Source organism: Euprymna scolopes, chromosome 5, assembly GCF_053919585.1.
Source record: "Euprymna scolopes isolate OS-2025 chromosome 5, ASM5391958v1, whole genome shotgun sequence".
NCBI classification, from domain to species: domain Eukaryota; kingdom Metazoa; phylum Mollusca; class Cephalopoda; order Sepiida; family Sepiolidae; genus Euprymna; species Euprymna scolopes.
Genome location: NC_136486.1, coordinates 175,471,815 through 175,498,243, shown reverse-complemented (window position 1 = coordinate 175,498,243; position 26,429 = coordinate 175,471,815). Strand labels below are relative to the sequence as shown.

General features: G+C 35.2%; 1 protein-coding gene across 1 annotated transcript in view; it reads right to left on the bottom strand.

The window, feature by feature from the left end:
• Positions 1-1,093: 1,093 nt before the first annotated feature.
• Positions 1,094-26,429, bottom strand: part of LOC145277046 (uncharacterized) — a 40,250-nt gene continuing 14,914 nt past the window's right edge. The window contains exons 2-4 of the mRNA XM_080128685.1: positions 13,529-13,681; positions 12,230-12,361; positions 1,094-2,118 (exon numbers count right to left, since the gene is read on the bottom strand). Coding sequence (XP_079984811.1) covers positions 1,184-2,118; positions 12,230-12,361; positions 13,529-13,681 — 1,220 coding nt within the window. The 3' untranslated portion in view covers positions 1,094-1,183. The remainder of the gene's footprint in view (positions 2,119-12,229; positions 12,362-13,528; positions 13,682-26,429) is intronic.

Genomic DNA, 26,429 nt, shown 5'->3' with positions numbered 1-26,429 from the left:
AGTGTAGTATCAGAACAGATACTACATGCTGCTCCTAACCAAAAGGTCAAGTATAGTCATGTTTGCTGTATTTCTATAATCTAAGATGTTTTAGCTGGGTCATTTATTTCATTTCGGCTTAAGGATATCCTGGTTTTGTTCATCTTCCTTTGCCAGTCAAGAAGTAGTATCAAAGTGCCCCTTTTTGAGGAGCTAGACACTCCGCACATTAAAAACTGGCAATGTGCGTAACTCTTCCCTGTATAGAGGCAAGTAAATCGTTTGTATTCATCTATGTTAAACTATATCAACTCATCGAGATTATTTAATGAGAAAACAATTCACTGAACACAAGTTGCTTATCTTCCCTCAACGTGGTATTATCATAATGTGAATATATTATAGTGAATGTTATAGACACAATCAAATTTTAACTTGGCATAGTACTCATCATACAATTTACCCTCCCCCTATCCCCATGAATTTGTGACAAATATAAGAATATGATGAACACCAGTTCAATTGTAAAAATGTTGCAATTCCATATCCCAAACATTCTAACAAAGTGATGTGTTTTTTGTGCTTTGGTTTTAAGAGGCGTGTGATACCTTGGAATGATAAATTTAAAATTTAGAAAATAAAATAAAATGACATTTACATATTTTTAACAAACGTTGTCCATAATTTTTTGGCTGGTTATTGTGGTTTCTTAGTTATTTAACAATTCAAAAAAACAAAAAAGAAACAAAATAAAATTACAAACAAAAAGGGAGACAAGTGACAAAAATTAAAGGCATTCAAATTTTTGTGATCTTTTTTGTGACAAATTTTGTTATTTTTTAAAATATTTTTTTTTTAATTTAGAAAATTTTTTTCTTAAGAATGTAAAAAAAATTGCCTTTCACTAAAAAATTTTTTTTTTAAATAACTTTAAAAATTTCTTTTTCTTTTTTTTTTTTTTTTTACTTTTTCATTGCTGCAAAATATATTTTTGCAGTTGTTAATAAACAAGATACCACTACATGGTTTGACCAGAATGGAGCAAGTGAAACAATTTTTTCTCAAATGTAGGAGAAATAATCCCCATCATGTTGATGACTAGTGAGTTTTAAAAAAAAAAAAAAAAAAAAAAAAAATGGAAAGAAAAAAAAAAAGTCTTTTGTACCTCAAAACGTCTTACTCTTGTACCATCAGCAGTTTTTGGTCAATCAGGATCTTGTTTGATGAAAATGACAGAATTATCTGCAGAGTTACCATCCTTGACACCAAGGGAAGCATATCGGTTGTGTGCGGCACTTGTTGCAGTAAGCGATGTCGAAGTTGCAGCTGATGATGGTCGGGTGTGGCTAGAAATGATACCATGTCGAAGAGCTGAAGAAGATGATGTTCCAGGAATTATAGCACGATGCAGGCTTCGTGAAAGGCTACCATCAGGCTTTGAAAGTATCCGCTTAAAATGTGCCCTTTCTATGTGGTCGATAGACAAAGGGCCAGAGGAGTTTATAGTGGAAGTTGCAGCTGATGTTGAAACAGAGCCAACATCCAGCCGACTTTTTTTACTTACGCTGGCTTCATAGCTGGAATTGTTGGGAATAAGATGAATAGGAAAGGCAGGCTGACCGCTACGGTCCAGTCTTGAACTGCCAGATCCATGACTACTAGAACCTGACTTTAGACCAGATAAGGCTCGGCTAGGATGTGATTTGGAATGTGTGAAACTGGCCAGAGTCATTGCATGGATGCGTTCCTCTGTAGTGTTGCTGTTTCCCGTAACACCTCGTGACGTCGAAGGGGTAGCCTGAGCAAGGTCAATCGTTGTGGGAGTAGCTGAGGACTGCGTAGAAGATCTTAAACCGTTTGATAACGACGTCATTGGGCCGCTACTACTCGACCCAGTGGCGCCTCCACTGCTGGCACCAGCGGTGTTGGCTGTCACTGTGATTGGACCCTGCCCCATTAACGCCTGAGGGCTTAATGTAATATTGACAGTAATGTTTGTGTTGGGGAAAGAGCCGTACACGCCACTGATGGTTGGGCCAGACACATCTTTGTAGACTTCGCCCTCGTCATTGTGGAGAGTTGGATTCTGTACGTTACCAGCATTAGGTGCCACTGGATTCTCACGGCAAATCACTTTTCCTGCCAAGCAGATATAGTTAGAAATCATTTCATCAAATGAAATCACAATACAGAAAATAACATGCACATGTAGAAAACACACAAAAAAAAAATGTTTGACTATATAATCTAAAGATGCAGAAAAAACAAATCTTTATTTATTCCGTGTGATGCTTCAGTATATAATCGTTCTTCTTCAGATGTATGAAAAATCAAGAGGAAAAAAAAATTTTTGGTTCTTGTCCAGAATTCCCCCATACTAAAAAAATAGAGAACATAAACATGCACAGTTTATAAGCATGCACAGTTTATAAGCATGCGGAGTTTATAAACATGCGTAGTTTATAAACATGCGCAGTTTATAAGCATCTCCTTAGTGAGCCAGTCACCATAACAGTCACTTCAGGGCAGATTTTAATACTCTCTCCTGCAACTGTGAAATCATAAATATCATTATACCTTTATATATTTGCAATTTTCATCAGCATCAACATACTTCCTACCATGAAACTGAGTTCCCTTTTGAAGGTACATTTCATCCAACATGAAGGTTCAATGCCTGAGAAAGTTTACCGTTTCCTAAGATTTTGCAGCAGTGTTCTACATTGCTTCTTTGCTTAAAGAAAATGATGACAATGCCAATTGCTCAATCAGCAGTTTATATGCTTATTGCTAAATAAAGAGTATTTCATTAGTTCAACAGAAAATAAGGGATGACCTTTAGATTTAATATGTATTTTTTGTAGTTCTTTTATGAGTTTTACTAAAAATTTATGACCAAAATTATGCCCGATCAAGGTTCGACTGACTGCTCCTGCTGTTTGTCATCTAGAAATGCATAAAGTTGCTTGAATCAGCAGGAACCGAATCGGACATTTAGTCGTACCAGATTTTGGTCGTACATAACAAGGTTTACTAAAATTGTACAACCAAATAATGTGCGATAATTTACTCCTGCTGCTGATTTGCTTTTAAAGCAACTTCAACACGAACGAACGTAAAATATTGTAAAAATCTGTTGTGGTAAATAAATTAAAATAAACAATAAAATAGATTTACTCACACGTTTCAGTCGAGAGGTTATTTTTTGGCAAATATATTTTTAGATTCACATAAAAATATTTACAAAAATAAATAATTTTTAAAAATATTCTTTCTTAAAGCAGATAATAAATAGATATCTAAGTATTTATTTACATAATGAACTCCTTAAAAACTGAAACATTTTTTTCCAATTCTGTGTGCCACTTTTTTTCGTTTTTATTTTTGTTAAAAATCTTTGTAAAAAAATAAACAAGTTTATTTTAGATTAGTCATGATTTGATTTTACTAATTATGCACGAATAAAATTTAAACCCGATTTTATGTATTCCTAATTAAATCGTAAAAGACTGAGACAATTATTTGGCACACTGTATTGGAAAAAATAATTCCCAGTCGTTAAGGGTTTAATTAGTCAAAGCAACTTTGACAGTTTCAAGTTTAATTTCAAAAGCAAACAAAAAAACAAGCAACGGCCGATAATAAGGATTTCTACTTTTACAAAGATTTTTTAGTGCTACATTGTTATTGTGTTACAAACTGAAAGTTTCAAGAAAAAGGTCACTTATAAAATTGAATTTATCAAAAAACAAAACAAAAAAAACTGAAATTTTCAAGAAAAAGGTCACTTATAAAATTTAATTTATCAAAAAACAAAACAAAAAAAACTGAAATTTTCAAGAAAAAGGTCACTTGTAAAATTTAATTTATCAAAAAAACAAAATTAAAAAAAACTGAGTTTCAAGAAAAAGTCACTTGTAAAATTTAATTTATCAAAAAACTAAAAAAAAAACTGAAAGTTTCAAGAAAAAGGTCACTTGTAAAATTTAATTTATCAAAAAACAAAACAAAAAAAAACTCTCGGCTGAAAGTTGTGACTGAGACTAAATCCGTTTTGTTTTTTATTTCAATAATAATAATAATAATAACAATAATAATAATAATAATAATAATAAGCAAGTTTTTTTCTTTATTATTTTTTATTTACAAAGATAAAAAAAATTAAAAAAAGTGGTACACTGGGTTGAATTCGCCAAAAATAATCACGACTAAGTCGATTTATTATTTATTTTAATAACATTTTTTGCGATAACCGACTCATTAGATCATCTGTGCAAGAGGGAATATTTAATAAAAGTCGATAGTTTTCATTAGTAAATATTTTTAAGGTATGGACTTAAAAAGATATTTGCCAAGAAAAAAAAAAAAAACTCTCGAAACTTCTGAGTAAATTCGTTTTATTGTTTATTATAAGATTGTTTTATATTTTACACTGACGGACGCAGTCAATCGCCTGTGCCGAATTTGCTTTAATCAGCAGCAGCATTTAGTTGTACATTGATTGTACATAATTTTTAGTTGTGCATTGATTGTACATAATTTTTAGTTGTACATTGATTGTACATAATTTTTAGTTGTGCATTGATTGTACATAATTTTTAGTTGTACATTGATTGTACATAATTTTTAGTTGTGCATTGATTGTACATAATTTTTAGTTGTACATTGATTGTACATAATTTTTAGTTGTACATATTTAATAAAATTGGATCTTTTAGTACAGAATTTGGATGTTTTATTCCAATGATTTGAAATTTTCCAACATAACTTCAGCATTGTAATTATAGTAATGCTAATGAATTTCCATAATATTGAAACTGGACATGTAAATCTTTGTCAATCTGAAGACACTCTTTAAGTAATGAAAATTTCTCATCAAAAATCAATCCAGAAAATCCATATGTATTTTTTTTTTTCAAACGAAAACCAGTGGGGCAACACTTTGTTTCTTCCAAATCCTCGAAACTCGTATTAATATCTGCTGAAGTAAAATTTGGTAGTTTGTCATCTTAGTAATTTCGACTAAACTTATTTCTTATTCCTTTCAAAATAAGTTTTTCCTCCAAATGTTTTACACATAAAACTGAACATTTTGTTGCAATAATTTTGTCCATTTCTCAAACAGATTGAATTTGCTATGTGGGAAATGAAAAAAATATAACAAAGCTTAAATAATAGTTAAAAAAAGATAATTTTGTTTTACAATATTTAAAATATTAAACTGAACACCTAGGGATCGTAAAATCATGTATATAAACAAAGATTGCTTTAAGTCTGTGGAAAAACAAAACAAGGGAGGCTATTGAATTTTACTCTTGGAAATTAAAATGAATAAAAGAGGGTGAAAAACATTTTGATTAAAGCACATTTTAAGAATGAAATAATGTGAAAATATTTAAATATAAATTTGTTATTTCAAGAGTTTTTGAGTTACCTCCCTTTCAAAATTTCAATATTTCATGCGGGTCATACCTAACAACATTTTCTGTATTAGAAACAATGGCCTCTTAGAAAAGTGGCCTCTCATGTGACACAATCGGATGTAGTATCTAATGTTTTTGTCAGGGCAACTTTACATGACAATACTTTTCACTACAAGCAAACCATAACTAAATATTCAAAATCACATTTTGTATTTGCAGCCTAAATAAGATCTCTCCAGTATGGCTGACCCACACTGAAGAAATGGTGCATTTTCTCCAAATGATGTTACCTCAAGTAACAGCATGAAGCTGGATACTCCACCAGACTAGATGAATTCTTGTCCTGGGATTCAATAAGATCAAGATACTATAACATTTAAATGGTCAATTGGGGAGAGAGAAATCATGTTCTCAACTTTATTAATTCAGTGTTTGAGATGTAAAAGAGAAATTTAATGGAATATTTGAATATCGATGCCAAACCAGTCGACCATCTGATAAAACTTCCTGATGTTTTAACATTTTAAAATTTGGTGGTTGAAAAAGATTTGCATGATTTATATCATATTTTCATATTTTTTTTATCAAATGATGAATTTATTTAATGAATTTATATCTTTTTCTCAACACATTGATTCATAACGGGATTTTTTCAGGCAGTTCATTTTCTTGGATATTTCTTTTCACACTGACAAGGTAAAAATCAAAAACTAAATCAACGAAGTAATTTTTTTTCTTGTAACGGTAATATATTTTTAAAAACAGAATTAGTAAAATCAAGAGAGAACTTGAATGCCGAGACGTCACCATCTGCTGCCTATCGTCTTTCTGGGGGTCTGTGAGAAACTCTGAGATGAGAATTCTTATTAAAAGAAAATCCTGACCAAATATTCAGGAAAAAAAAATGGTGTGCTGTCTCCTCAAGCCATCCAGCTCATCCCTTAGATTATGGACAGGGGTGGGGGGCATCTCCTTTATTAACCCTTTATGACCTGGTTGAACTAATTTATTCAATCATAAATAAATGAATATAATGGCCTAAATAAAATGGTAATCGATCCAAACATGCCTTGTACGAAATAATGAAATAATGTAAAAATATTTAAATATAAATGATGGCAGATACCTCCAGATTGCAACTGTCCATTGCTTAAATTCAGTATGCCTCCATCAGTCTCAGAGAGTGAAGGATTTCGTTTGTTGTCATAAACACACTTTTTTTTCAAGCACTATGGATAAAAATCACTAAGTTTATGAAATGCAAAAATTTTCAGTGGTAGTTTAACTATTGAACTTTATCATTTTTCCAGTTTGAAAACAATTATAGTATTGTAGTGACCAGCTAAATCAAGTTATTTGTCACATAAACAGAAGAATTTATGTGGTCAGAATTTATTAACTGCAGGAACAATTTCATTTTGTCACTGGCCATCCACGCAAATTTGTATCGTGTAAGAGATGTGGCTGTAATGCGTCATTTTGACACAAAACCATGGAACTATATTTTTATCTCTTTGCATATGAAAACAGTAAACAGGTTGCAACATTCTCAAAACCTTGTATAAAAAAATTAGTATGCCAAAATTAGACAGACGGCCTTTCTCCAAGTCTCAGTAATGATTCTGTGATCGCCAGCCAACTTTTCGCAACCTGAATAATTAGCTTGAAATTGTGGACCTCAACTGCTTACACAAAAAAAGGGGCCAGAGATAAAAGTGCCATAAAAAACTGCAAACGGACGAAATACTCTATCTCTTACTAAAGAAGTGAACGCAATCAATAATGGATGAATATTCTATGCTCACAAACTTTTTTCCCTAGTATTTCGCATTCATAAAGTTTTCTTCTTATGCTGACATTAATAACTTCCTCAGTCCCAGAGGATTTCTTCAGTCATTAGAAACTTTTAATAACACATTTACAATTATGCATTACTCTTTTTCGACTTGAATGATGTTCTAGAACTTTTGTCTTTTAAAAAATACACATCTCACCACATCATTAATGGATGCCAATCTTTTTAATTTCACTCAAATGGAGAGACAGTGCACATTCAAGAAGGACTGTGACTTACATATATAAAAACAATAAAAACAATAATCCTTTTATGATTAATAAAAATTATTTTAAATGTTCCCGAGTCATCGCTATTTGCTGATGTTTTTTTTTCTCTTGCTAGACCAATGCGCTCGACTTTGTAATGAATTCAGAGACCAGTCAATCCTCCTTCATTCTACAGTATCATTACCTTTAAACTAACTAAAATTAACAATAAATATTTTTTATTCATCTACATCATAATTCATAAAGAGTTAATAGACGGCAGCTTTTAATAAAAAAATAAAAATAAACGTTAACCATGAGGAATCATATATAAAAATATGAAGAAAAATAAAAACACATACTGACAGACTTGCATCCAGGATAAAAAGGGTTCCTGAACCCTTCCTTACTCTGGACGTGACTCTCCGGCCATGATAAAGGTTAATCTGAGTTGTTCATCAGACCTTGATAACAAGAGGTCTTGGCCCGCTATCTCCATCATTTTTTAGCAAAAAAACTAGCATAAGAAGAAGCTTAAAAGCTCAACCATGCACTGTTGCTCTGTTTTTCTATCATTAATCCAAATTTGAAAAGTGGAACAAAACAGCAATCAAATCCTGAACAAGAAAATAAGAGACTTATCCCTCTAAAGAGAAAAAGAATACACCTGTTGCCTGACTAATGTCACTGGTTTCCCAGATGGGAAGATATATAACAGAAGAGAAAATAACCCTCATTAAAAATACAGCCCTAAACGAGGCACAAAAAAGAAGAAAAATATACAAAGACAAGAATCTAAATGGGAGAAAGAAGAAAAGTGGACATTGTTATGAGCTCAAACAATTGATGACCAATTCTTTTAAGAAAATGATGGAGATAGTGGGCTAGGATCTCTTGTTATCAAGGCCTGATGAACAACTCAGATTGGCCTTTATCATAGCTGGAGTGCCACGTTCAGAGTAAGGAAGGGTTATACTGATTCTGTTTTCACATAATGAAGAAATAAAAACAAGAGATCTGATGGGAAATATTCTTTCACTTCTGTCGAGGCAAAACAATATGTTCCACTCCAAGAAATAACCTGTCAGCAGCAGATATTGATGAGGCTGAAAACAAAAAGCATTACACTAACTAATCATGCCTGCTATCATGTACGACAGGAAAAGAAACTGGAATCTTAGGAAGATCTCCATCATTCTAGTAATTATAGAAGCAACTGGACTCGTGAAAAAGAATTTCAAAAGCTACCTGACAAATATACTTAGTGAACTAAGTGCAAGAGAGATACAAACAATAGCATTTAAAGAGAGAGTTGAAATCTTAAAAAGATCTCTCAGTTGGAATGTACGAGGTAGCGGAGGAGTGTTTGACACCTAGTAGGATGCCCCATCTCCAAGTTAAACAAGATATGAAAATAATAAAAATGTATAAAAAGTGGATGAATTTAGAAATAATGGTAGAAAAATGAACTGAAAAAGGAACTTTTGGGATCTATCAGATGAAACATTTAAAAAAAGTGAATCTGCGTAATTTTATTTTGATTTCTGCAAGATTGTACGTATATGGATTGTAGTTTGAAGACAATCCTAACAGCATGTGGCGACTTTATATTACCAAACTTGAGATTTATATAACCTCTATCACTAATAATAGACACTTTCAGCTATAAATATGGAAACTAGCATATTTACATTTAATTTTATATATATACTAGCAAAAGTACCCGTCGTTAACTGGGTTCAAAAACAGCCTACAAAAAATGGACTCTGATTTATGAAAGTATGATAGGTTATGAAAAGGAAGGGTTGTAAAGAGATAGCTTCGAATTTGGGGCTATCAAAACCAAAGCAAAATATGACGAAAGTAAAAATAAAATAGAAAAACCCCATAATTTATTATACCATACCTGTTCACACTGAAGCACTTATCACAACATTCTGCGGATCTATATTAAAAAAACCTTGTTAAACTTTGTGACATATTTCCATTCTATGGAGGTCAGGCGCGAACAAACACCCCATAATTTTATCATACCATATTTCTTCAAACTGAAACATAATTATCAAAGTATACTTATGCAGATAGATATGAAAAGTCTTTAAAGTTTGTGCCTATTTCCATTCTATGGAGGCCAGGCGCGAACGCAGACCCCACAATTTTATTATACCATCCCTATTTAAGTTAAAACCTACTTATCAAAGTATTATGTACATGTATATCAAAAACACTTGTAAACGTTTTTTTTTTAATTTTTAAATTTCTTATTTCCATACTTTGTGTACCAGGCGCGTACGCAGACCCCACAATTTTAATGAATCATCATTATGCCAGATCAAACATACCCATTCCTGTGTCTTGATACATCTTCTATCATTATATGTGATCAGTTTTCTATAATAGTCAACCATATAGGAGCCTATTCATGACCAGACACACACACACACACACACAGACGTTCAGCTTTATATCATATATATATATATATATATATATATGTGTGTGTATGTGTGTGAATGTGGTCATCAACGTTTCGTCTTTATTGCCAGACTTCCTCTAGATGAATACTAATGAAGACGAAACGTTGATGAACATATAACTTAGTTTGTTTCTTTTTATATCTATTTCATCAGAATACTATTTCCATTATCCTTATCGGCACTTGTACAGTTTAGTCAAGACATTAAAAAATAAAAATATCGAAAAAAGGTTATATTGTACGTATCCGTTTTGGACTGAAGATCTCCGCTAAAAAAAATTTCATTTAATTTGATCGAGTAGTTTTTGTTTTACAGCAGAAAAACACATTTTTATGAGAGTGCGTTGAAGGCAGACATCTTTTTTTTTTATTATTTTGTTTGATTTTATAAACACAATGGGGCGATAACTCCATGTAAAGCGCTGATACTCCCTCCCCATTTTTAATTCTAGCTTTTCTTCCTAAAAATCGAACCTTTTGCTTGGTATCATAGCAAATTGTTTTTTCGCTGTAAAAAAAAACAACAACAAAAAAAACTACTCGATGAAATTAAGTGAAATTTTTTTTCAGAGAACTTCGTTCCATAACGGATACGTGCAATATAACCTTTTTTCGATATTTTCATTTTTTAATGTCTTTACTAAACTGTACAAGTACCTCCTTATCATATATATATATATATATATATATATATATATATATATATATACATATACATATATATATATATATATATATATATATATGTGTGTGTGTGTGTGCGAATGTGTTCATCAACGTGTTGTCTTTATTGCCAGACTTCCTCTAGATGAATACTAATGAATACTATTTCCATTATTCTTATCATATATACATATATATATATATATATATATATATATATATATATATATGATAAATTAACTAAAATTTTGAAATACTTTCAGATTACATGACTTATTGCATGTTATTATGTTTTTGCAAATAAATTTGACTTTATATAAATGTATCATTAATTAATTGTCACATTTGGTTTAATATCTGTTTGATATGCTGGCATGTTTTAAACAAACAAAAAAAATAAGTGAGAATGTGTCAGATTGTAAAAATTCTAGGATAAAACGTGGGAATCACTTAGGAAGACGATATTTTCTTTAAAGAAAACCTGATGATCATTCTTGTAAATTATTGCTTCATCAAATACTTTCATGATGCTTTTCTATAAAGCAATAGAAGCATTTATATAAATTTTAATTAAAAAAAAAGTAAAATTTTGGATTGATAAAGAGATATTGGACGAGGTATCATATGTTTCTGAATTTTTGAGATAATGATTAGTAATTTGTATTATTTGAATTATTCAAAGTGAATGTTATTTTCACAAAGTTTTAGTTGATGTGACGTCCAACCTTCCCTGTTGAACTCGGGAATCTTTCTGTCAGTGTAAGCGACACTCAAAATATAACTGCAAACTACTTAGGACTTTTTTCATTGATGACAAAATGACAGCATACTATCGATTGATGCCTCCGTTCAGTCTCGAAAGACAAAGGATATCCCCTGTAAGGGCAGCTATGCATGTAATCATGAGGCAAGGGTTGCACAATCTCCAACCACACCTCTCCTGAATCAGCACTGTTTAAGTCCAGTAGCAAAGAGAAGTCCAGGACGACTGGATGAAATGCCGAGATAAGCGGAGAGTACATACAGCATCTGGAAGTCCCAAATGGTCACCCATTTAGTACTGACTTTGGTGATCCAATGGGAACTGGTGTATCAATATGATTATGCCATAGAAAATACTATACACTTTTGATTAAATAAAGGGTTCAGTTTGGAATTTTTTGCAGATTCCTCGAGTTTGACAGTTGAGCACTGTTGGCTGTTCACATGACATTAAAACTTTTGCCTGTCAGTAAAACCAGAGAAGCAGGATACCTGGAGGAAATTCTAAAGTAATTACATGTTTGCTAGTTGGAGGGAAGAAACTATCAGAGTAGAAGACTTTCTGGCATCTACAGTGTATTCATTCAGAGGGAGATAATTATTCAAACATGTATTTATTCAGGGGGAGATAATTATTCTAATGCATATTTATTTAGAGGGAGATAATTATTCAAATTTATTCATTCAAGGGAAGATAATTCAAAGTGGGAATAGCATTCAGGTTTTTATGTGATTTTCTTTCCACTGATCAATTGATTGATCTCATTAATAATTTTACATAAATAACCCGAAAGTTTTCAATTATGAAAAAATAATAGAACTGAAATGAACAAAAATGAAATAAATAAATAAAAAAAAAGCCAAGGAAAATGATCAAACGTACCAGTGACTGGGTTTCGACTAATTCTCATCAATTTGAGCCACTTATCAAAGGCTACCAAGGCATCGATGTCCATTCGTTGAAGTAACAAGAGGAATTGTTCTTTGGCCTGTTCCAGTGACAGGAATACGTCATCTAAAGAGATTAAAATAAGGATTAAAAGTAATAAAAATAAAGGAAAATTATGGCATGGTTGTCAAATTGATACACAACATATCATCTAAATGATGTAGTTAAAGATCTGAAGACTCATAGCATTCAACGATCAGATTTCAAGTCAGAGATAACGACACCACCTAGCGAGCAAAAGTTAAGGACAGCATCAAAACAGCAGAGGAGAAGACAGAAAGTGAGAAGAAAAGAGAGCCCACTGGCAACAGAGGATACAGCTCAACTGCACCATCCTTACTGCGGACTACACCTGCATCAAGTGACAACGAAGTGGCAAATCCAGCCACAGAAGACTGCAGTGCACCAGACTAAGCGCAGAACGGCATCGTTTCATGAGACGGAAGATTGCCATTTGATTAATAAGAGGAGGTGGGAGTTAGGATTAAGATCGAGTCTTGAGTGGGACATGTTAATAAATCAACATTTTACAAAGCGGAAATTTAAAAGAAATTGGAAAATTAGTAAAAGTGAAAACAAGAAACATACGTGATTGTACCGAATAATGGAATTTCAAATAAATTTGCTTTAGGTAAAATAACTACTACTTACGTGCCGAAATTAGTGAAAGTTTTTTAAATTATAAAAAAAGATCAAGTAGAAAAATAATTACACGTAAAAATAAAATTTACCAAATTATAGAGTTTTATTGTTTTAGTGTGGAAGAGTTCTGAAAAGCCAGGGGAGATAACTGCAATCTATGATTTTGACAAATCTGCTGGCAGACTGCTAATATCTTCTTTTTTTCTTTTGTAAAAAATAGTTCTAGCATGTCTTTTATTCGATCATTTTTGGAATTTTTATTAATTTCGACATAACATGTAAAGTATGTAATAATGTTTTTATCTAAAATGCATTTATTTGAAATATAATATGGAACAAGCACCAAAAAATGTGAAATATAGTTAGGGAAACCATCTAAATTTATATAAAATAATATATAGATGAAATAAGTTTTAGAAAGTTAAAGTTAAATAGCAAAAGGTAAAATAATTTTACAGATATTTTCAATGAAAATGAATGATACGGTAAAAAAACAAATTACATTAAAATTTTAAATATAAAATAAAGTCGTTCAAGCTGACCACAACAAAAGAACAAAAAACCAAACGCATTTGCATTGATCAATCTTACCTTGTTCATGGCTGTCAATATAGACAGGGCTGTCATACGGCATTTGCAAAGGAGACTGCACTCGGTTGCAAGCAGCTGCATTACTTGTTGTAGAAAGGTCACTGTAGTCCATCTTTTTCACCTCGCCGTACAGATGATGAGAACCAAGTGGGTCTGATTACAAAAAAAAATATTTTCGATGAGAAACAACCAACAATTCGGCATATTTTGATTATTTGGACTACTGTCTTATCAAGACTCATTTTCACAATGTTTCGGTCGATGTAACCTCCAACCTTCTTCAGATGTATCTTGTCATACTTACAATTCTTTCTGTTGAACTTTAGAATTCACAAGGACCCATGGCATAGAGAATAGAATATTTGGTGAAATTAAGTTGTAAGCTACACTCTTTTAGAGTTTGAAGATTCAATCCTTAGTGCAAGAGACACTCAAAATACAATTGCAAATTACTAAGGACTTCTATGCCATTATGGCTGACTGAATGAGAGCATACTACTCTCGTGGATTAAATAAAGGGTTCCATTCAAAATTTTGTGCAGATTCAAGAGTTCGACAGAAAGATTGGTGAGGCCGACAGGATGCACTTGAAGTAGGTCGGAGGTTACATTGACTGAAATGTTGTGAAAATGACACTCAAGGTGAGAGCAGTAAGTTGGAATAATCCAAATAATACAACAGGATATACTATTTACTAAGTGCCATCCATGCGACCGAAATGTTGTGAAAATGACACTCAAGATGAGAACAATTAAAATAATCAACAAAACGTATATTTATTTTGATTCGCTCATGTTTACATAATCTTAGGTGTATATGTATATATGGATGAAGCTTTGAAACTACTAATTAACCAATCATGAATTTTGGAAAACCTTAGGCATAAAGGTGGGTTACATGGGTTATATTTAGTTTTATGCAAAGGAGTGCGAGAAGCCATTCAGAAAAATTAATAAAACAATTAAAAATTTAGCCAAACCTTTTTGATATATAAATACATATTAAAAATTCATAGAGTTGAACACTGTCAGGAAATGAAAAAGTCAGTTAGTTAACTTTGTGTGCAGAATCGTGACTTCCTGTTATTTGATCACTCTAAGATCGTTTGTATTAAACGTTCAGTTTCATTAATGTTAAAATTTCCCTTAATTTCATGGCAAGCCCTGATGTATGTTCCTTGCTAATAAAGTCACAGGTGGCTTTATGGTGGGGTTTGAATCCTTCAACCAGTGTTGATCATCTTACACTGCTGATTGCACAAGCATGAAACACTAGTGTCTGTAGGTATTAAAATAATTATTTACACACACAGAAGGGTTCAACACAGAAATTAGGAACTCGTGACTTCTGGAAAATCTACAACAGTGTAATAAATAATGGGCAATCAACAATTCCCCCACTATCCAACAATCATGAGGGAGGTTGTTTGCTCAGAAACCGAGAAGGCTAACATGCTTGCCAGTTGGTTTGCCTCCAACTCTACACTGGACCCTGCTAATCACCCTTTCCCGGACTTTCCTTTGCGAACAGACGCCACACTTGACGATCTGAAAATCACCCCTTCTCAGGTGCATGCTATCATAAAAAATCATGACACTTCAAAAGCATGTGGACCTGATCTCATTCCGGCTGTGCTATTAAAAAAGTGCTCTGCCGAAGTAGCTCCAATCCTCTCCAAACTTTACAACAAATGCCTTAATGAATCTTGCTTTCCCGACTGCTGGAAAACTGCTTCTATTCTACCAGTTTTCAAGAATTCTGGCGAAAAAACTGACCTAGTAAATTACCGCCCCATTAGCCTCCTCCCACTTTTTGCCAAAATATTTGAGTCCATAATTAACCAAGCTCTAGTCCATCACCTTACATGATGCTAAACTACTGACAACCAACAATATGGAGTTAGGCAAGCCCGTTCCACAGCAGATATTCTAACTGTAATCTCCGAGCGTATATACCATTCACTTGACAAAGCAGGGGAGGGTAGAGCGGTAGCTCTAGATATATCTAAGGCTTTTGACAGGGTATGGCATGAAGGTCTTCTCAGGAAGATTAGATCATACGGTATCACTGGAAGAATACTTAACATAATTAAATTCTTCTTAGATAAGAGAAACATCCAGGTTGTCCTCGATGGTCGTACATCTAAACAATATGATATAAACGCGGGAGTGCCTCAGGGGTCTATCCTTGGACCTCTATTATTCCTAATATTCATAAATGACCTCCCTGACAAAATTGTCTGTGAGATGGGTATATATGCTGATGACACCACACTTTATAATAGACACGACAGGAAAACAAATGAACATATATCTAAAGAAATGTCAGAAACACTAGAGGATGACCTCCAATCTGTAGTGGAATGGGGACAAAAATGGATGGTCACATTCAATGCTGCCAAAACTAAACTTGTTTCCTTCAATAACTACAAGAAACCTTCTCTGCCACCAGTAGCAACGGCCAAGAACACATTACCTTAAAGTACTTCTTTTAAACTCCTTGGCCTAACGTTCACAGGAAACAAGAGTTGGAACAATTACATTGAGAGCATTGCCAGGACCGCTGCAAAAAAAGTAGGTTCTCTCTACCATGCTAGAAAGCTACTAACGCCCGAAAGTATCCTGTACCTCTATAAGGCCACTATTCACCTGTGTATGGAGTATTGTTGTCATATTTGGGCTGGTGCATCTGCTACAAGTCTCTCACTCCTAGACAAGGTTCAAAAGAGAGTCGCCAACCTAATAGGTCCTGAACTGTCATCTAAGCTTCAGCCTCTGTCCCATCAGCGAAATGTAGCATCACTTTGCCTGTTCTACAAGTACTTTAACGGTGAATGCTCCAAAGAACTGCAAGCACTTGTACCCCTCTCGACATAAATACCCCACACAAACTCGACAAGCAGCTAAATCCCACGCCTTCACCGTTGAGATCTCTAGATGTAAGGGAACCTTCTACTCCAGTAGTTTTTTCCCCAGAACCGTTAGACTTTGGAATTTCCTTCTGGGTTCCTGCTTCCCCAACTGTACTGACATGCAGAAGTTCAAGTGTAACGGGAACAGACATCTTGCTGCCCAACTCCCCACAGAGTACCTCTGTAGCTTATGTCTCTGATAGTAGCCTCCTATATCAGAGTGGCAATGTGCCTTGTTTGGGGTGAAAATGTAATAAAAAAAAAACTTGAAAAAAAAAAAAAAAAAAACTGTCAAAATAATATAACAAATAAATGAAGACTATAGAGATCTTCAGTATTGCTATAAACTAGAGACAAGTGATGGTTATCTTTCCTTGTTCCGCTTTTCTGTGTCATGAGTATGTTGCTTGAATTCTTGATAAATAGAGAAATGGTGGACCATCTCAACAAAAACAATCTACTCAATGATAAGCAATATGGTTTCTGTCTTGTAGCTGCAATTTTACATAAGATCAGTGAATTTATCAACAGGTTTTTTTAATTTTCTTAAGAGCTATAGCTCTTGACATATCAAAGGCATTTGATAAGGTTTACTTCTAATCCCCACTTAGTCCCAATTGATATGAACGGCTGTTGTCTCAAAGAAGTTCCCCACTTTGACAAGCTTCTGAGCCTGACTTTCATTCCTGATTTGAAATGGAAGACTTACATCCAATCTGTTGCCAATATTACTGAAAAATTGGTTGGATCATTCTACCACTCCAGAAGATATCTCACACCTGACACAATCTTTTACTGGTATAAGTGCCAGATACGTCCTACAATAGTGTCTTGTTGCTCACATCTGGGCAGGAGCACCTTATTTTGCCTCGACTGGCTTCAAAACCTCATAGATAATACGCTTCAAAACCTTATAGATAATATGCTTCAAAACCTCGTAGATAATCCCTTTTTCTCCTTCCTGCAACCTCTTTCCCATAGAAAAGATGTTGCGAACACGTCTCCACGCTATTGTTATTTTCATGGTAAGTGCTTATCCAAGGTTGAATCTAATGGTTTTCTCCCACTGCCAATCTTTTACAAAAAGCACTCATCTAGCTACAACCATTATCAAGATTTTCCCCCACTCTCTGTGTCTAAATCAAAACACAGATTCCATGAACAAAACTTCTTTCATAGGACTGCCTACCCGTGGAACTGTTCCGCTGGGCTGCTTTCCAGCTGATTACAATATGGTTATCTTCAAGTCATCAAATTCTTGCTGAGCTGTTCATCTCCTTAAATAATCAAATTCTACTCAATTTTCAATACTAACGATTATTATGCTGTTGTCTCAGTGACCATCATACACTCATTAACTCTTATCTTCAAGTGGCCTTCAGGTCTTGATAAGTGGTGACTCCCTTATACCCCCCTAAAAAAAACCCAAACTAACTGGCATCTCACACTTAACATAACTTTAACTGGTAGGAAAACTTGTCTTACTATAAATGGTCCATTCGAAAGACATGATGCTATTTGCCATCGCTGAAACATGGACGAGATTTGGAAGCACTAAAAGGAACCCACTTAATTAATTGATTGCTATGAAATCAATAATATATTGGAAACTGTTGTTAATTTTGATTGGGTTTTAATACTGTGAAGATTAAAAACCAGTTTTATCCCTTGAACAATATGTAAAGAGTTGCTTTCCTTCTCCGAATTTCTGATCCCCATCTGGCATCAATTGTGATGGATGGCTCTCGTCTGGGTGAGGCCCCGTGTTTTGACAAGCTTCTGGGTTTGACCTTTACTCCTGATCTGAAATGGAACACGTACATCAAGTCTGTTGCCAAGGTCGCTGGAAAGATGGTGGGATCCTTCTACCGCTCCAGAAGATATCTTACTACTGATGCAATTCTCTATCTATATAAAAGCCAAGTATGTCCAAGGATGGAATACTGTTGCCATATCTGGGCAGGATCTGCTAAAAACAGCCTATCCTGCCTTGACAGAGTACAAAATAGACTTCGTGGCTTAGTGGAGGATGCCCTTTTCTCTACCCTGCAACCTCTCTCCCACAGAAGAGATGTTGCGAGCCTATCCTTGTTTTATCGTTATTTCCATGGCAGGTGCTCGTCTGAACTCCAATCTCTGGTCCCCCCTCGCCAATCTTTCACGAAAAACACCCGTCTAGCTGAATCCACTGTGAAAAATTTCCCCCACTCTATATCTGTGCCTAAATCAAAACGCAGATTCCATGAACAAAGCTTCTTTCTTAGAACTGCACGCCTATGAAACTCTGTTCCGTCTGCCTGCTTCCCACCGGACTACAACTTGGATGTCTTCAAGTCCAATGTTAACAAATTCTTAATGAACCGCCCCCTTAAGTAAACACTTCATCATATCTCCACACTAACATAATGTACTTGCAATAACCCTTATCCCTGAGTGGCTTCCGGGCCTTGATAAGTGGTGATCACTGTAAAAAAAAAAAAATTATGCTGACGTGTTATTTAAGGTTTTAAGTAACTTAAGAGTTATCTCCTCTTTGATTGTTTATAAAAACGAGTGTATTACGTGTACTCTTTCTCTTTTTGTGTCATGTTGATAAACAGACATGTGTCTCTGTATGTAAGGCTAAAATTACATTAAGTGTTATTTGATTTATTTTCTTTTTGTCAACCATTGATATGACTTTCTGTATGAATTTTATTTGAAACAAGCAAGGTATGTTTTTTATTTAATTCATAATTAACTATCAAAGGCCATTAATTAACCTACATAATAACAGTGAGTCTGAGTTTATTGCCAATTAATGATAAAGACATAAACCAAAATTTTTTATAAATTCATTAATTGTTCAAACCTTTCTCAGAATGGCCGAAGTTAAAATAGAAGTTAAAATTTGAAATACATGGTACATCTATTTTATTTTTAAGCAGCCATCTTGCACAGATAAGGAGTAGGGGAAATTGTTGAAAGTGGTTATAGTTTACTGTAAATATTTTATGAAGAGAGGTAATAATAGATTCATGCTCAGTTGAGCACCTGCCATAAAAAAAAAACACTGATCACACAGTGCATACATAGGAAGATCTCCATCATGTCAAAAATTATAGGAGCAACCAGACTCGTGAAACAGAATTTCAAAATCTACCAGGCAAATATACCTGATGAACCAAGTGCAAGAAAAAATTCAAACGATTGCACTTAAAAGGATAGTTAGAATCTTAAAAGGTCTCCCGGTTGGAATTTATGAGATAGCAGGTGAATGTCATCTGGTAGGATGCCCCATCCTCAGCTTGAAAATAACTGGAAAAGCCTGATAGACTTTTCCTTTGCTTTAAAAGTCTTGATTCCTTAGTTTTATGACAAAATGTATACTGCTTTTTTTTTTCTTTTTTTGATTATCCTTAATGTTAAAACATGATACTACACTTTATCTTTTCTGTACTCGGTAAGTGGAGGAGAAATCCTTCTAGACCGAGGCATTAAAATTTTTTTCCAATCCAGTGCTTCTTTTTGGGGGGAGGGGCTGTATTCCCCTCACATTAAAAACCAACCTTAGATCGAATTCTGTCTCCGTCACATGACAGCTAAACAAGAACGCTACATATTGCAAATAAAGAGACAAAAACTACGGAATGGAATGTAGACATTTTTGAACTTTACTTTCTGTATCTTGCGCCATTGAAATTGACAGCATACTTTTTTCTTTGCTAACTTATCTCCAATTTTTAGACATTTTTGAACTTTCCTATTCCAATAGTTTCTTTTCTAAGAACTACAGTCCTGTAGAACTCTGTTCCTGATAACTGTTTAGAACTTTGTTTTCTTTTTTATATCTTAATTGTAAATCCTCTACGGAACTAACAATTTTGTTGTTATATATTCATTATTATTGATTGTTAACAAATGATATCGTTACTGCTTTCTTTTTTTTTTTCTTGATATTGACTTAAATAACAAAAGTATTTATTTTTATGTCTGCATTTAGCAGGAATTTCTTGTTTTTCAATAAATTTATTTGGTTTTTGAAGGTTATGATTTGATATTTTTTCTCCAATTGTTTCTCAACTTCCCATTTGTATTGCAAAAATTAGCTAATTTTAAGATTCCACAATTTATATGTGAACTGTTTTCATTTATTTCCCCCCCGCATATATTATTTAGACAATGTGGCATTTTATTTATTTTTCACTTCTGAATGTCAGCATGCGGTGATTATGCCAACACTTGAAATGATTTTTTGTGGCACCAATGTCAAATGTTTTTGTCTTATTGAAAATGCAATATTTGTGGAGTAGAACTTGATTATAATTAATAGAGAATTAGACGCAAGTCAAGAATGGAATCTCAATCCTTTTTTTTTCCAATTCCATATTTATGTAGAAAGCATATGTTTAATTAGCGTTAAGGAGAGCGTTTAACCTTCTGGCAATCATGAAAAGCGAAACAGTGAATAATCACAGTTTTTAATTACACTTAATCCGCAATTATTTACTGATAATAATCCATGTGAAAATAGAATTGATTCAAACAAAGAGTGAAGTTTCTTTCTTTGTTTGAGGTGAAGCACCTGTCTACACAATGTTTTGTTTTATGGCATATCAACCCTTTTCAAGTTATTTAATGCCGAATCCAGTAATTTTGGAAAAAAGTTTGATACTTCAAATTCTTTATATCTTCAAATATTTATTGGTGGTGTTTGGTTTGGTTGTTTTTTTTTGTTTTTTTTACACGGTGGTTACCACTTATCAAGGCCCGGAAGCCACTCAGGGATAAGGGTTATTGCAAGTACATTACGTTAGTGTGGAGATTTGATGAAATGTTTACTTAAGGGGGCGGTTCATTAGGAATTTGTTAACGTTGGACTTGAAGACATCCAAGTTGTAGTCAGGTGGGAAGCAGGCAGACAGAACAGAGTTCTACAGGCATGCAGTTCTAAGAAAGAAGCTTTGTTCATGGAATCCATGTTTTGATTTAGGCACAGATAAAGAGTGGGGAAAATTTTTCACAGTGGATTTAGCTAGACGGGTGTTTTTCGTGAAAGATTGGCGAGGGGGGACCAGAGATTGGAGTTCAGACGAGCACCTGCCATGGAAATAACGATAAAACAAGGATAGGCTTGCAACGTCTCTTCTGTGGGAGAGAGGTTGCAGGGTAGAGAAAAGGGCATCCCCCACTAAGCCATGAAGTCTATTTTGTACTGTGTCAAGGCAGAATAGGCTGTTTTTAGCAGCTCCTGCCCAGATATGGTAACAGTATTCCATCCTTGGACGTACTTGGCTTTTATATAGATAGAGAATTGCATCAGTAGTGAGATATCTTCTGGAGCGGTAGAAGGATCCCACCATCTTTCCAGCGACCTTGGCAACAGACTTGATGTACATGTTCCATTTCAGATCAGGAGTAAAGGACAAACTCAGAAGCTTGTCAAAACACGGGACTTCTCCTACACGCGAGCCATCCATTTCAATTGATGCCAGATGGGGATCAGAGCGTTGATGATGTAAAGATAGGAGTTTGGTTTTAGATGCATTAAAGGTAACCAGCCATGACTTCCCCCACTGAACCACGCGCTCGAGATCAGAGGAGAGAGAATCAGAGAGAACTTTGTCATTTACAGCCTTTGATGTGTTGCTGTAGATGGTCGTGTCATCAGCATAGATGTCAACGAATGATTTAAGTATGTGTTTAGGGAGATCATTGATGTAGATCAGGAAGAGAGTTGGGCCCAGGATTGACCCTTGAGGGACTCCAGCATTAATACTGCAGGCCTCTGATTTTTGTCCATCGACCACTACTCTGATGAGAGAAATGATTTAATGATTGAGAAAACATTTCCAGTTATACCGTAACTGGAAATCTTGTGAAGTAGGCCCTTATGCCATACCTTGTCGAAGGCCTTTGATATGTCAAGAGAAATTGTCCTAGAAAGGAAGCCTTTGTCAAGAGATTCACTAATCCTGTGAGATATAACCGTTAGCACATCTCCGGTAGATCTTGCAGAACGGAAACCATATTGTGTGTCACTAAGAAGATTGTTTCTGCTGAGGTGGTTGACTATTTCTCTATTTAATATAGATTCCAGCAACTTACTCATAACACACAGGAGGCTTATTGATCTGTACTGAGAGGGAGATGACTTATCACCTTAATTCTTAAATACAGGGCATACTGATGAGGTTTTCCAGGGAGTCAGAAGCACTTCTCCTAAAGGCAAACAGTTTTGTAAGTATGGGAGCAATTTCTGGTTGAAGCTTTTTTAACACTATAATTGGGATACTGTCAGGGCCAGTTGCTTTACTGGAATTAAGGTTCTTGATTAGCTTGGCGACCTCATGCACAGATATTTGTATGTTACCTAACATGTTCTGTGTTATAGGAGGAAATATGGGGAGTTGATGGCCTTCGTCGCATAGGGTAGAATTAGCTGCAAAGTTCTTGTCAAATAGTTTGGCCTTGTCTGATGCTGAGGAGATGACCTCTGGTCCATTGATAATGGTTGGGATAGAACGCACACTTCTGTTCAGGATCCTATTTCTTATTTGTCAAAACTGGTGGGAACCAAGCCGCTGATCAGCTACTTTGGATTTAACAGACTGGGCATATAGCTCTCTTGCATTTTTTATTACTCTTTTACAGTAGTTGCTGGCGTTCATGAAAGCAGCTTTAGTCTCAGTGCATCTATTACGTTGGTAGTTATGGAAAAAGTGATTTCTGTGCGTGATAGCAGCAGCACATTTTGGGGAGAAACATGGCTGGCTGTTAGGTTCTTGTTGGTATTTTTTAGATGGTATGAATTGGTCTATGCCTACAATTAACCATTCGCTCAGATCTGATACTATAGAGGACACATCCTTTTTAAACATGGAATGCAGAAGTAAATCAGATATGAATGTACGGAAGCTGTCCCAGTCAGCCATAGAGTATTGGTATACAGTACGGTGGAGGGGTACGTCTGGGGATTTATTATATTTCATTTTTATCTTAACTGATACGACGGAGTGATCGGAGGATCCTAGAGGAGAATTAACGGAACATGAACATAGCTCAGGGGAAGTTGAGAGAAAAAGGTCTAGGAGGCTTGCATATTGACCTGTAGTATCGGGCACACGGGTGGGTTTGCGAACAATCTGAGTGAGGTCATAAGCAATGGCAAAATCATGACAAAATCTCCCCTCGTCGTCTGTCTTATTTGAATGGGTCAGCCATTCCACATTATGGACGTTGAAGTCACCACAGATGTGGATGTTAGCCGAGGGATGTGCAGACAGTATGTGGTCTATTTTCTCAGATATACTCTTAAAGATAGTAACTCCACTGTTGTGGGGCCGATAGAGGGCAAATATAAATGCAGTGGTGTAAGCAAGTGCACCCCGGAAGCACATATAGGGTAAATTAGGATCTTCTCTAGAGATATCCCTGCCACACGGGAAGCCATCTTTAATGTAGGCACATATTCCATGCCCATGGCGATCTTGGGGGTCAGATTTAGCTGTTAAGTTAGAGTATCCGTTAATTATGAACTCATCTAGGGAAGTGGTCGGCCCTATTCCAGTTTCACTTAGAAAGAATATGTCCCCTCTCTACCACCTATAGCAATGACCAACGACTCTTTATCTGAGAGCCCATCTTTCAAACTCCTTGGCCTAACGTTCACAGGAAACATGAGTTGGAACAATTACATTGAAGGCATTGCCAGGGCCGCTGCAAGAAAGGTGGGCTCTCTCTACCGTGCTAGACAACTACTAACACCCGAAAGTATCCTGTACCTCTATAAGGCCACCATTCGCCCATGTATGGAGTATTGCTGTCATATTTGGGCCTGTGCATCTTCTACTAGTCTCTCGCTCCTTGACAAGGTTCAAAAGAGAGTCGCAAACCTGATAGGCCCTGAACTGGCATCGAAGCTTCAGCCTCTGTCCCATCGACGAAATGTTGCATCCCTCTGCCTTTTCTACAAGTATTTTAGTGGTGAATGCTCTGATGAACTGCAATCACTTGTGGCCCCACGACGTGAGCACCCTCGACAAACCCGACAGGCTGCTAAATCCCACCCCCACACTGTAGACATAGATGGTCGCGTCATCAGCATAGATGTCAACGAATGATTTAAGTATGTGTTTTGTGAGATTATTGATGTATATCAGGAAGAGAGTTGGGCCTAGGATGGACCCCTGAGGGACTCCAGCATTAATATTGATGGCCTCTGATTTCTGCCCATCAACTACTACTCTTATGAGCCTATCGGAGAGAAATGATTTTATGATCGAGAAAACATTTCCAGTTATACCGTAACTGGAAATCTTGTGAAGTAGGCCCTTATGCCATACCTTATCGAAGGCCTTTGATATGTCAAGAACAATTGTCCTAGAGAGGAAGCCTTTGTCAAGAGATTCGCTAATCCTTTAAGATATAACAGTTAGCACATCTGCTGTAGATCTGGCAGAACGGAAACCATATTGCATGTCACTAAAAAGGTTATTTCTGCTGAGGTGGTTGACTATTTCTCTATTTAATATGGATTCCAGCAGCTTACTCATGACACACAGGAGGCTTATTGGTCTGTATTGAGAGGGAGAGGACTTATCACCTGAGTTCTTAAATACAGGGCATACTGATGAGGTTTTCCAGAGTGTTGGGAAGCACTTCTCTTTAGGGCAACACTTAAAGAGTTTTGTAAGTATAGGGGCAAGTTCTAGTTGAAGCTTTTTCAGCACAATGATTGGAATGCTGTCAGGGCCAGTTGCTTTACTGGAATCAAGGTTCTTGATTAGCTTGGCGACCTCATGCACAGATATTTGTATGTTACCTAGCATGTTCTGTGTTATAGGAGGAAATACGGGGAGTTGATGGCCTTCGTCGCATAGGGTAGAATTAGCTGTAAAGTTCTTTGCAAATAGTTTGGCCTCGTCTGATACTGACGAGATGACCTCAGGTCCATTGATGATGGTTGGGATAGAACGCACGTTTCTGTTATTTTTTCTTTGTTTAGTTGGGGGCTGGGGGTCACTGCTTATCAAGAACTGGAGACCACCGTAGGATAAAGGTTAGGGATAGATGGTGAGAGCATGATCAGTAGTGGAACTTGGGTAGGACGAGTTTATAAGAATTTTCAATCTAATAGATCCCACTTTATCAACTAAGCTCCAACCCCTGTTCCATTGCTACATCTCTGTGCCTGATTTACAATATTTTAATGGAATAATCTCTGATGACCTAATTATATTTGTGTCCCCTCGATGTATATATCCCCTAACGAACCCGCTTAGCAGCAAAATCTCACCCCTTCACTGTTGAGGTCTCTAAATGCCAGAAAGCTTTCTACTTTAATAGTTTCTTCCCTTGACCAGGTAGATTTTGGAATTTTCTTCCTGCTACTTACTTTCTCTCACTATACTGATATGTAGGAGTTTAAATGTAATGTAAACCAACATCTCTTTAATCTTTCCCAGGTATGGTAGTAGTCCCTTACATCCAAGTGGCTATACGCCTTGTTCGGGGTGAACGTGACTAAGAAACAAAAAAGGACGACTCAGCAGGAGCTTATTTACATTTTTTTTTTTTTTGAAGATTGTAATGCTGGGTATGGGGCAGCCAAACCAGCTGCCAACATTACCCCGCTTTTTTATTGAAACCAACCGAGAGCTCTTTTTAGTATCCTCGCTGTTCCCTTAAGTGCAATTGTCTGAATCTCTTTTGCACTTGGTTCACCAGGAATATTAGTTAGATAGGACTTCAGAAGCCGGGGAGTATTGTGTTCCATAGGAAACAAACTTTGCTCATGGAATTTTTGTTTAGTTTTAGGTACAGATAGAGCGAGAGAAGTTGTTGACGGCTGTTGTAGTTCAAAGAGTATTTGTTGCATAAGTTTAACAGGGAAAACCATAGATTCGAGTATGCGTTGTTTATTCACTTCTTCGTTACGTTAAAAGTTTAAATTAAAAAAGAAAACAAACATAAATATAAAAGTTAATAGTAGTAGAAACTATATTGCTA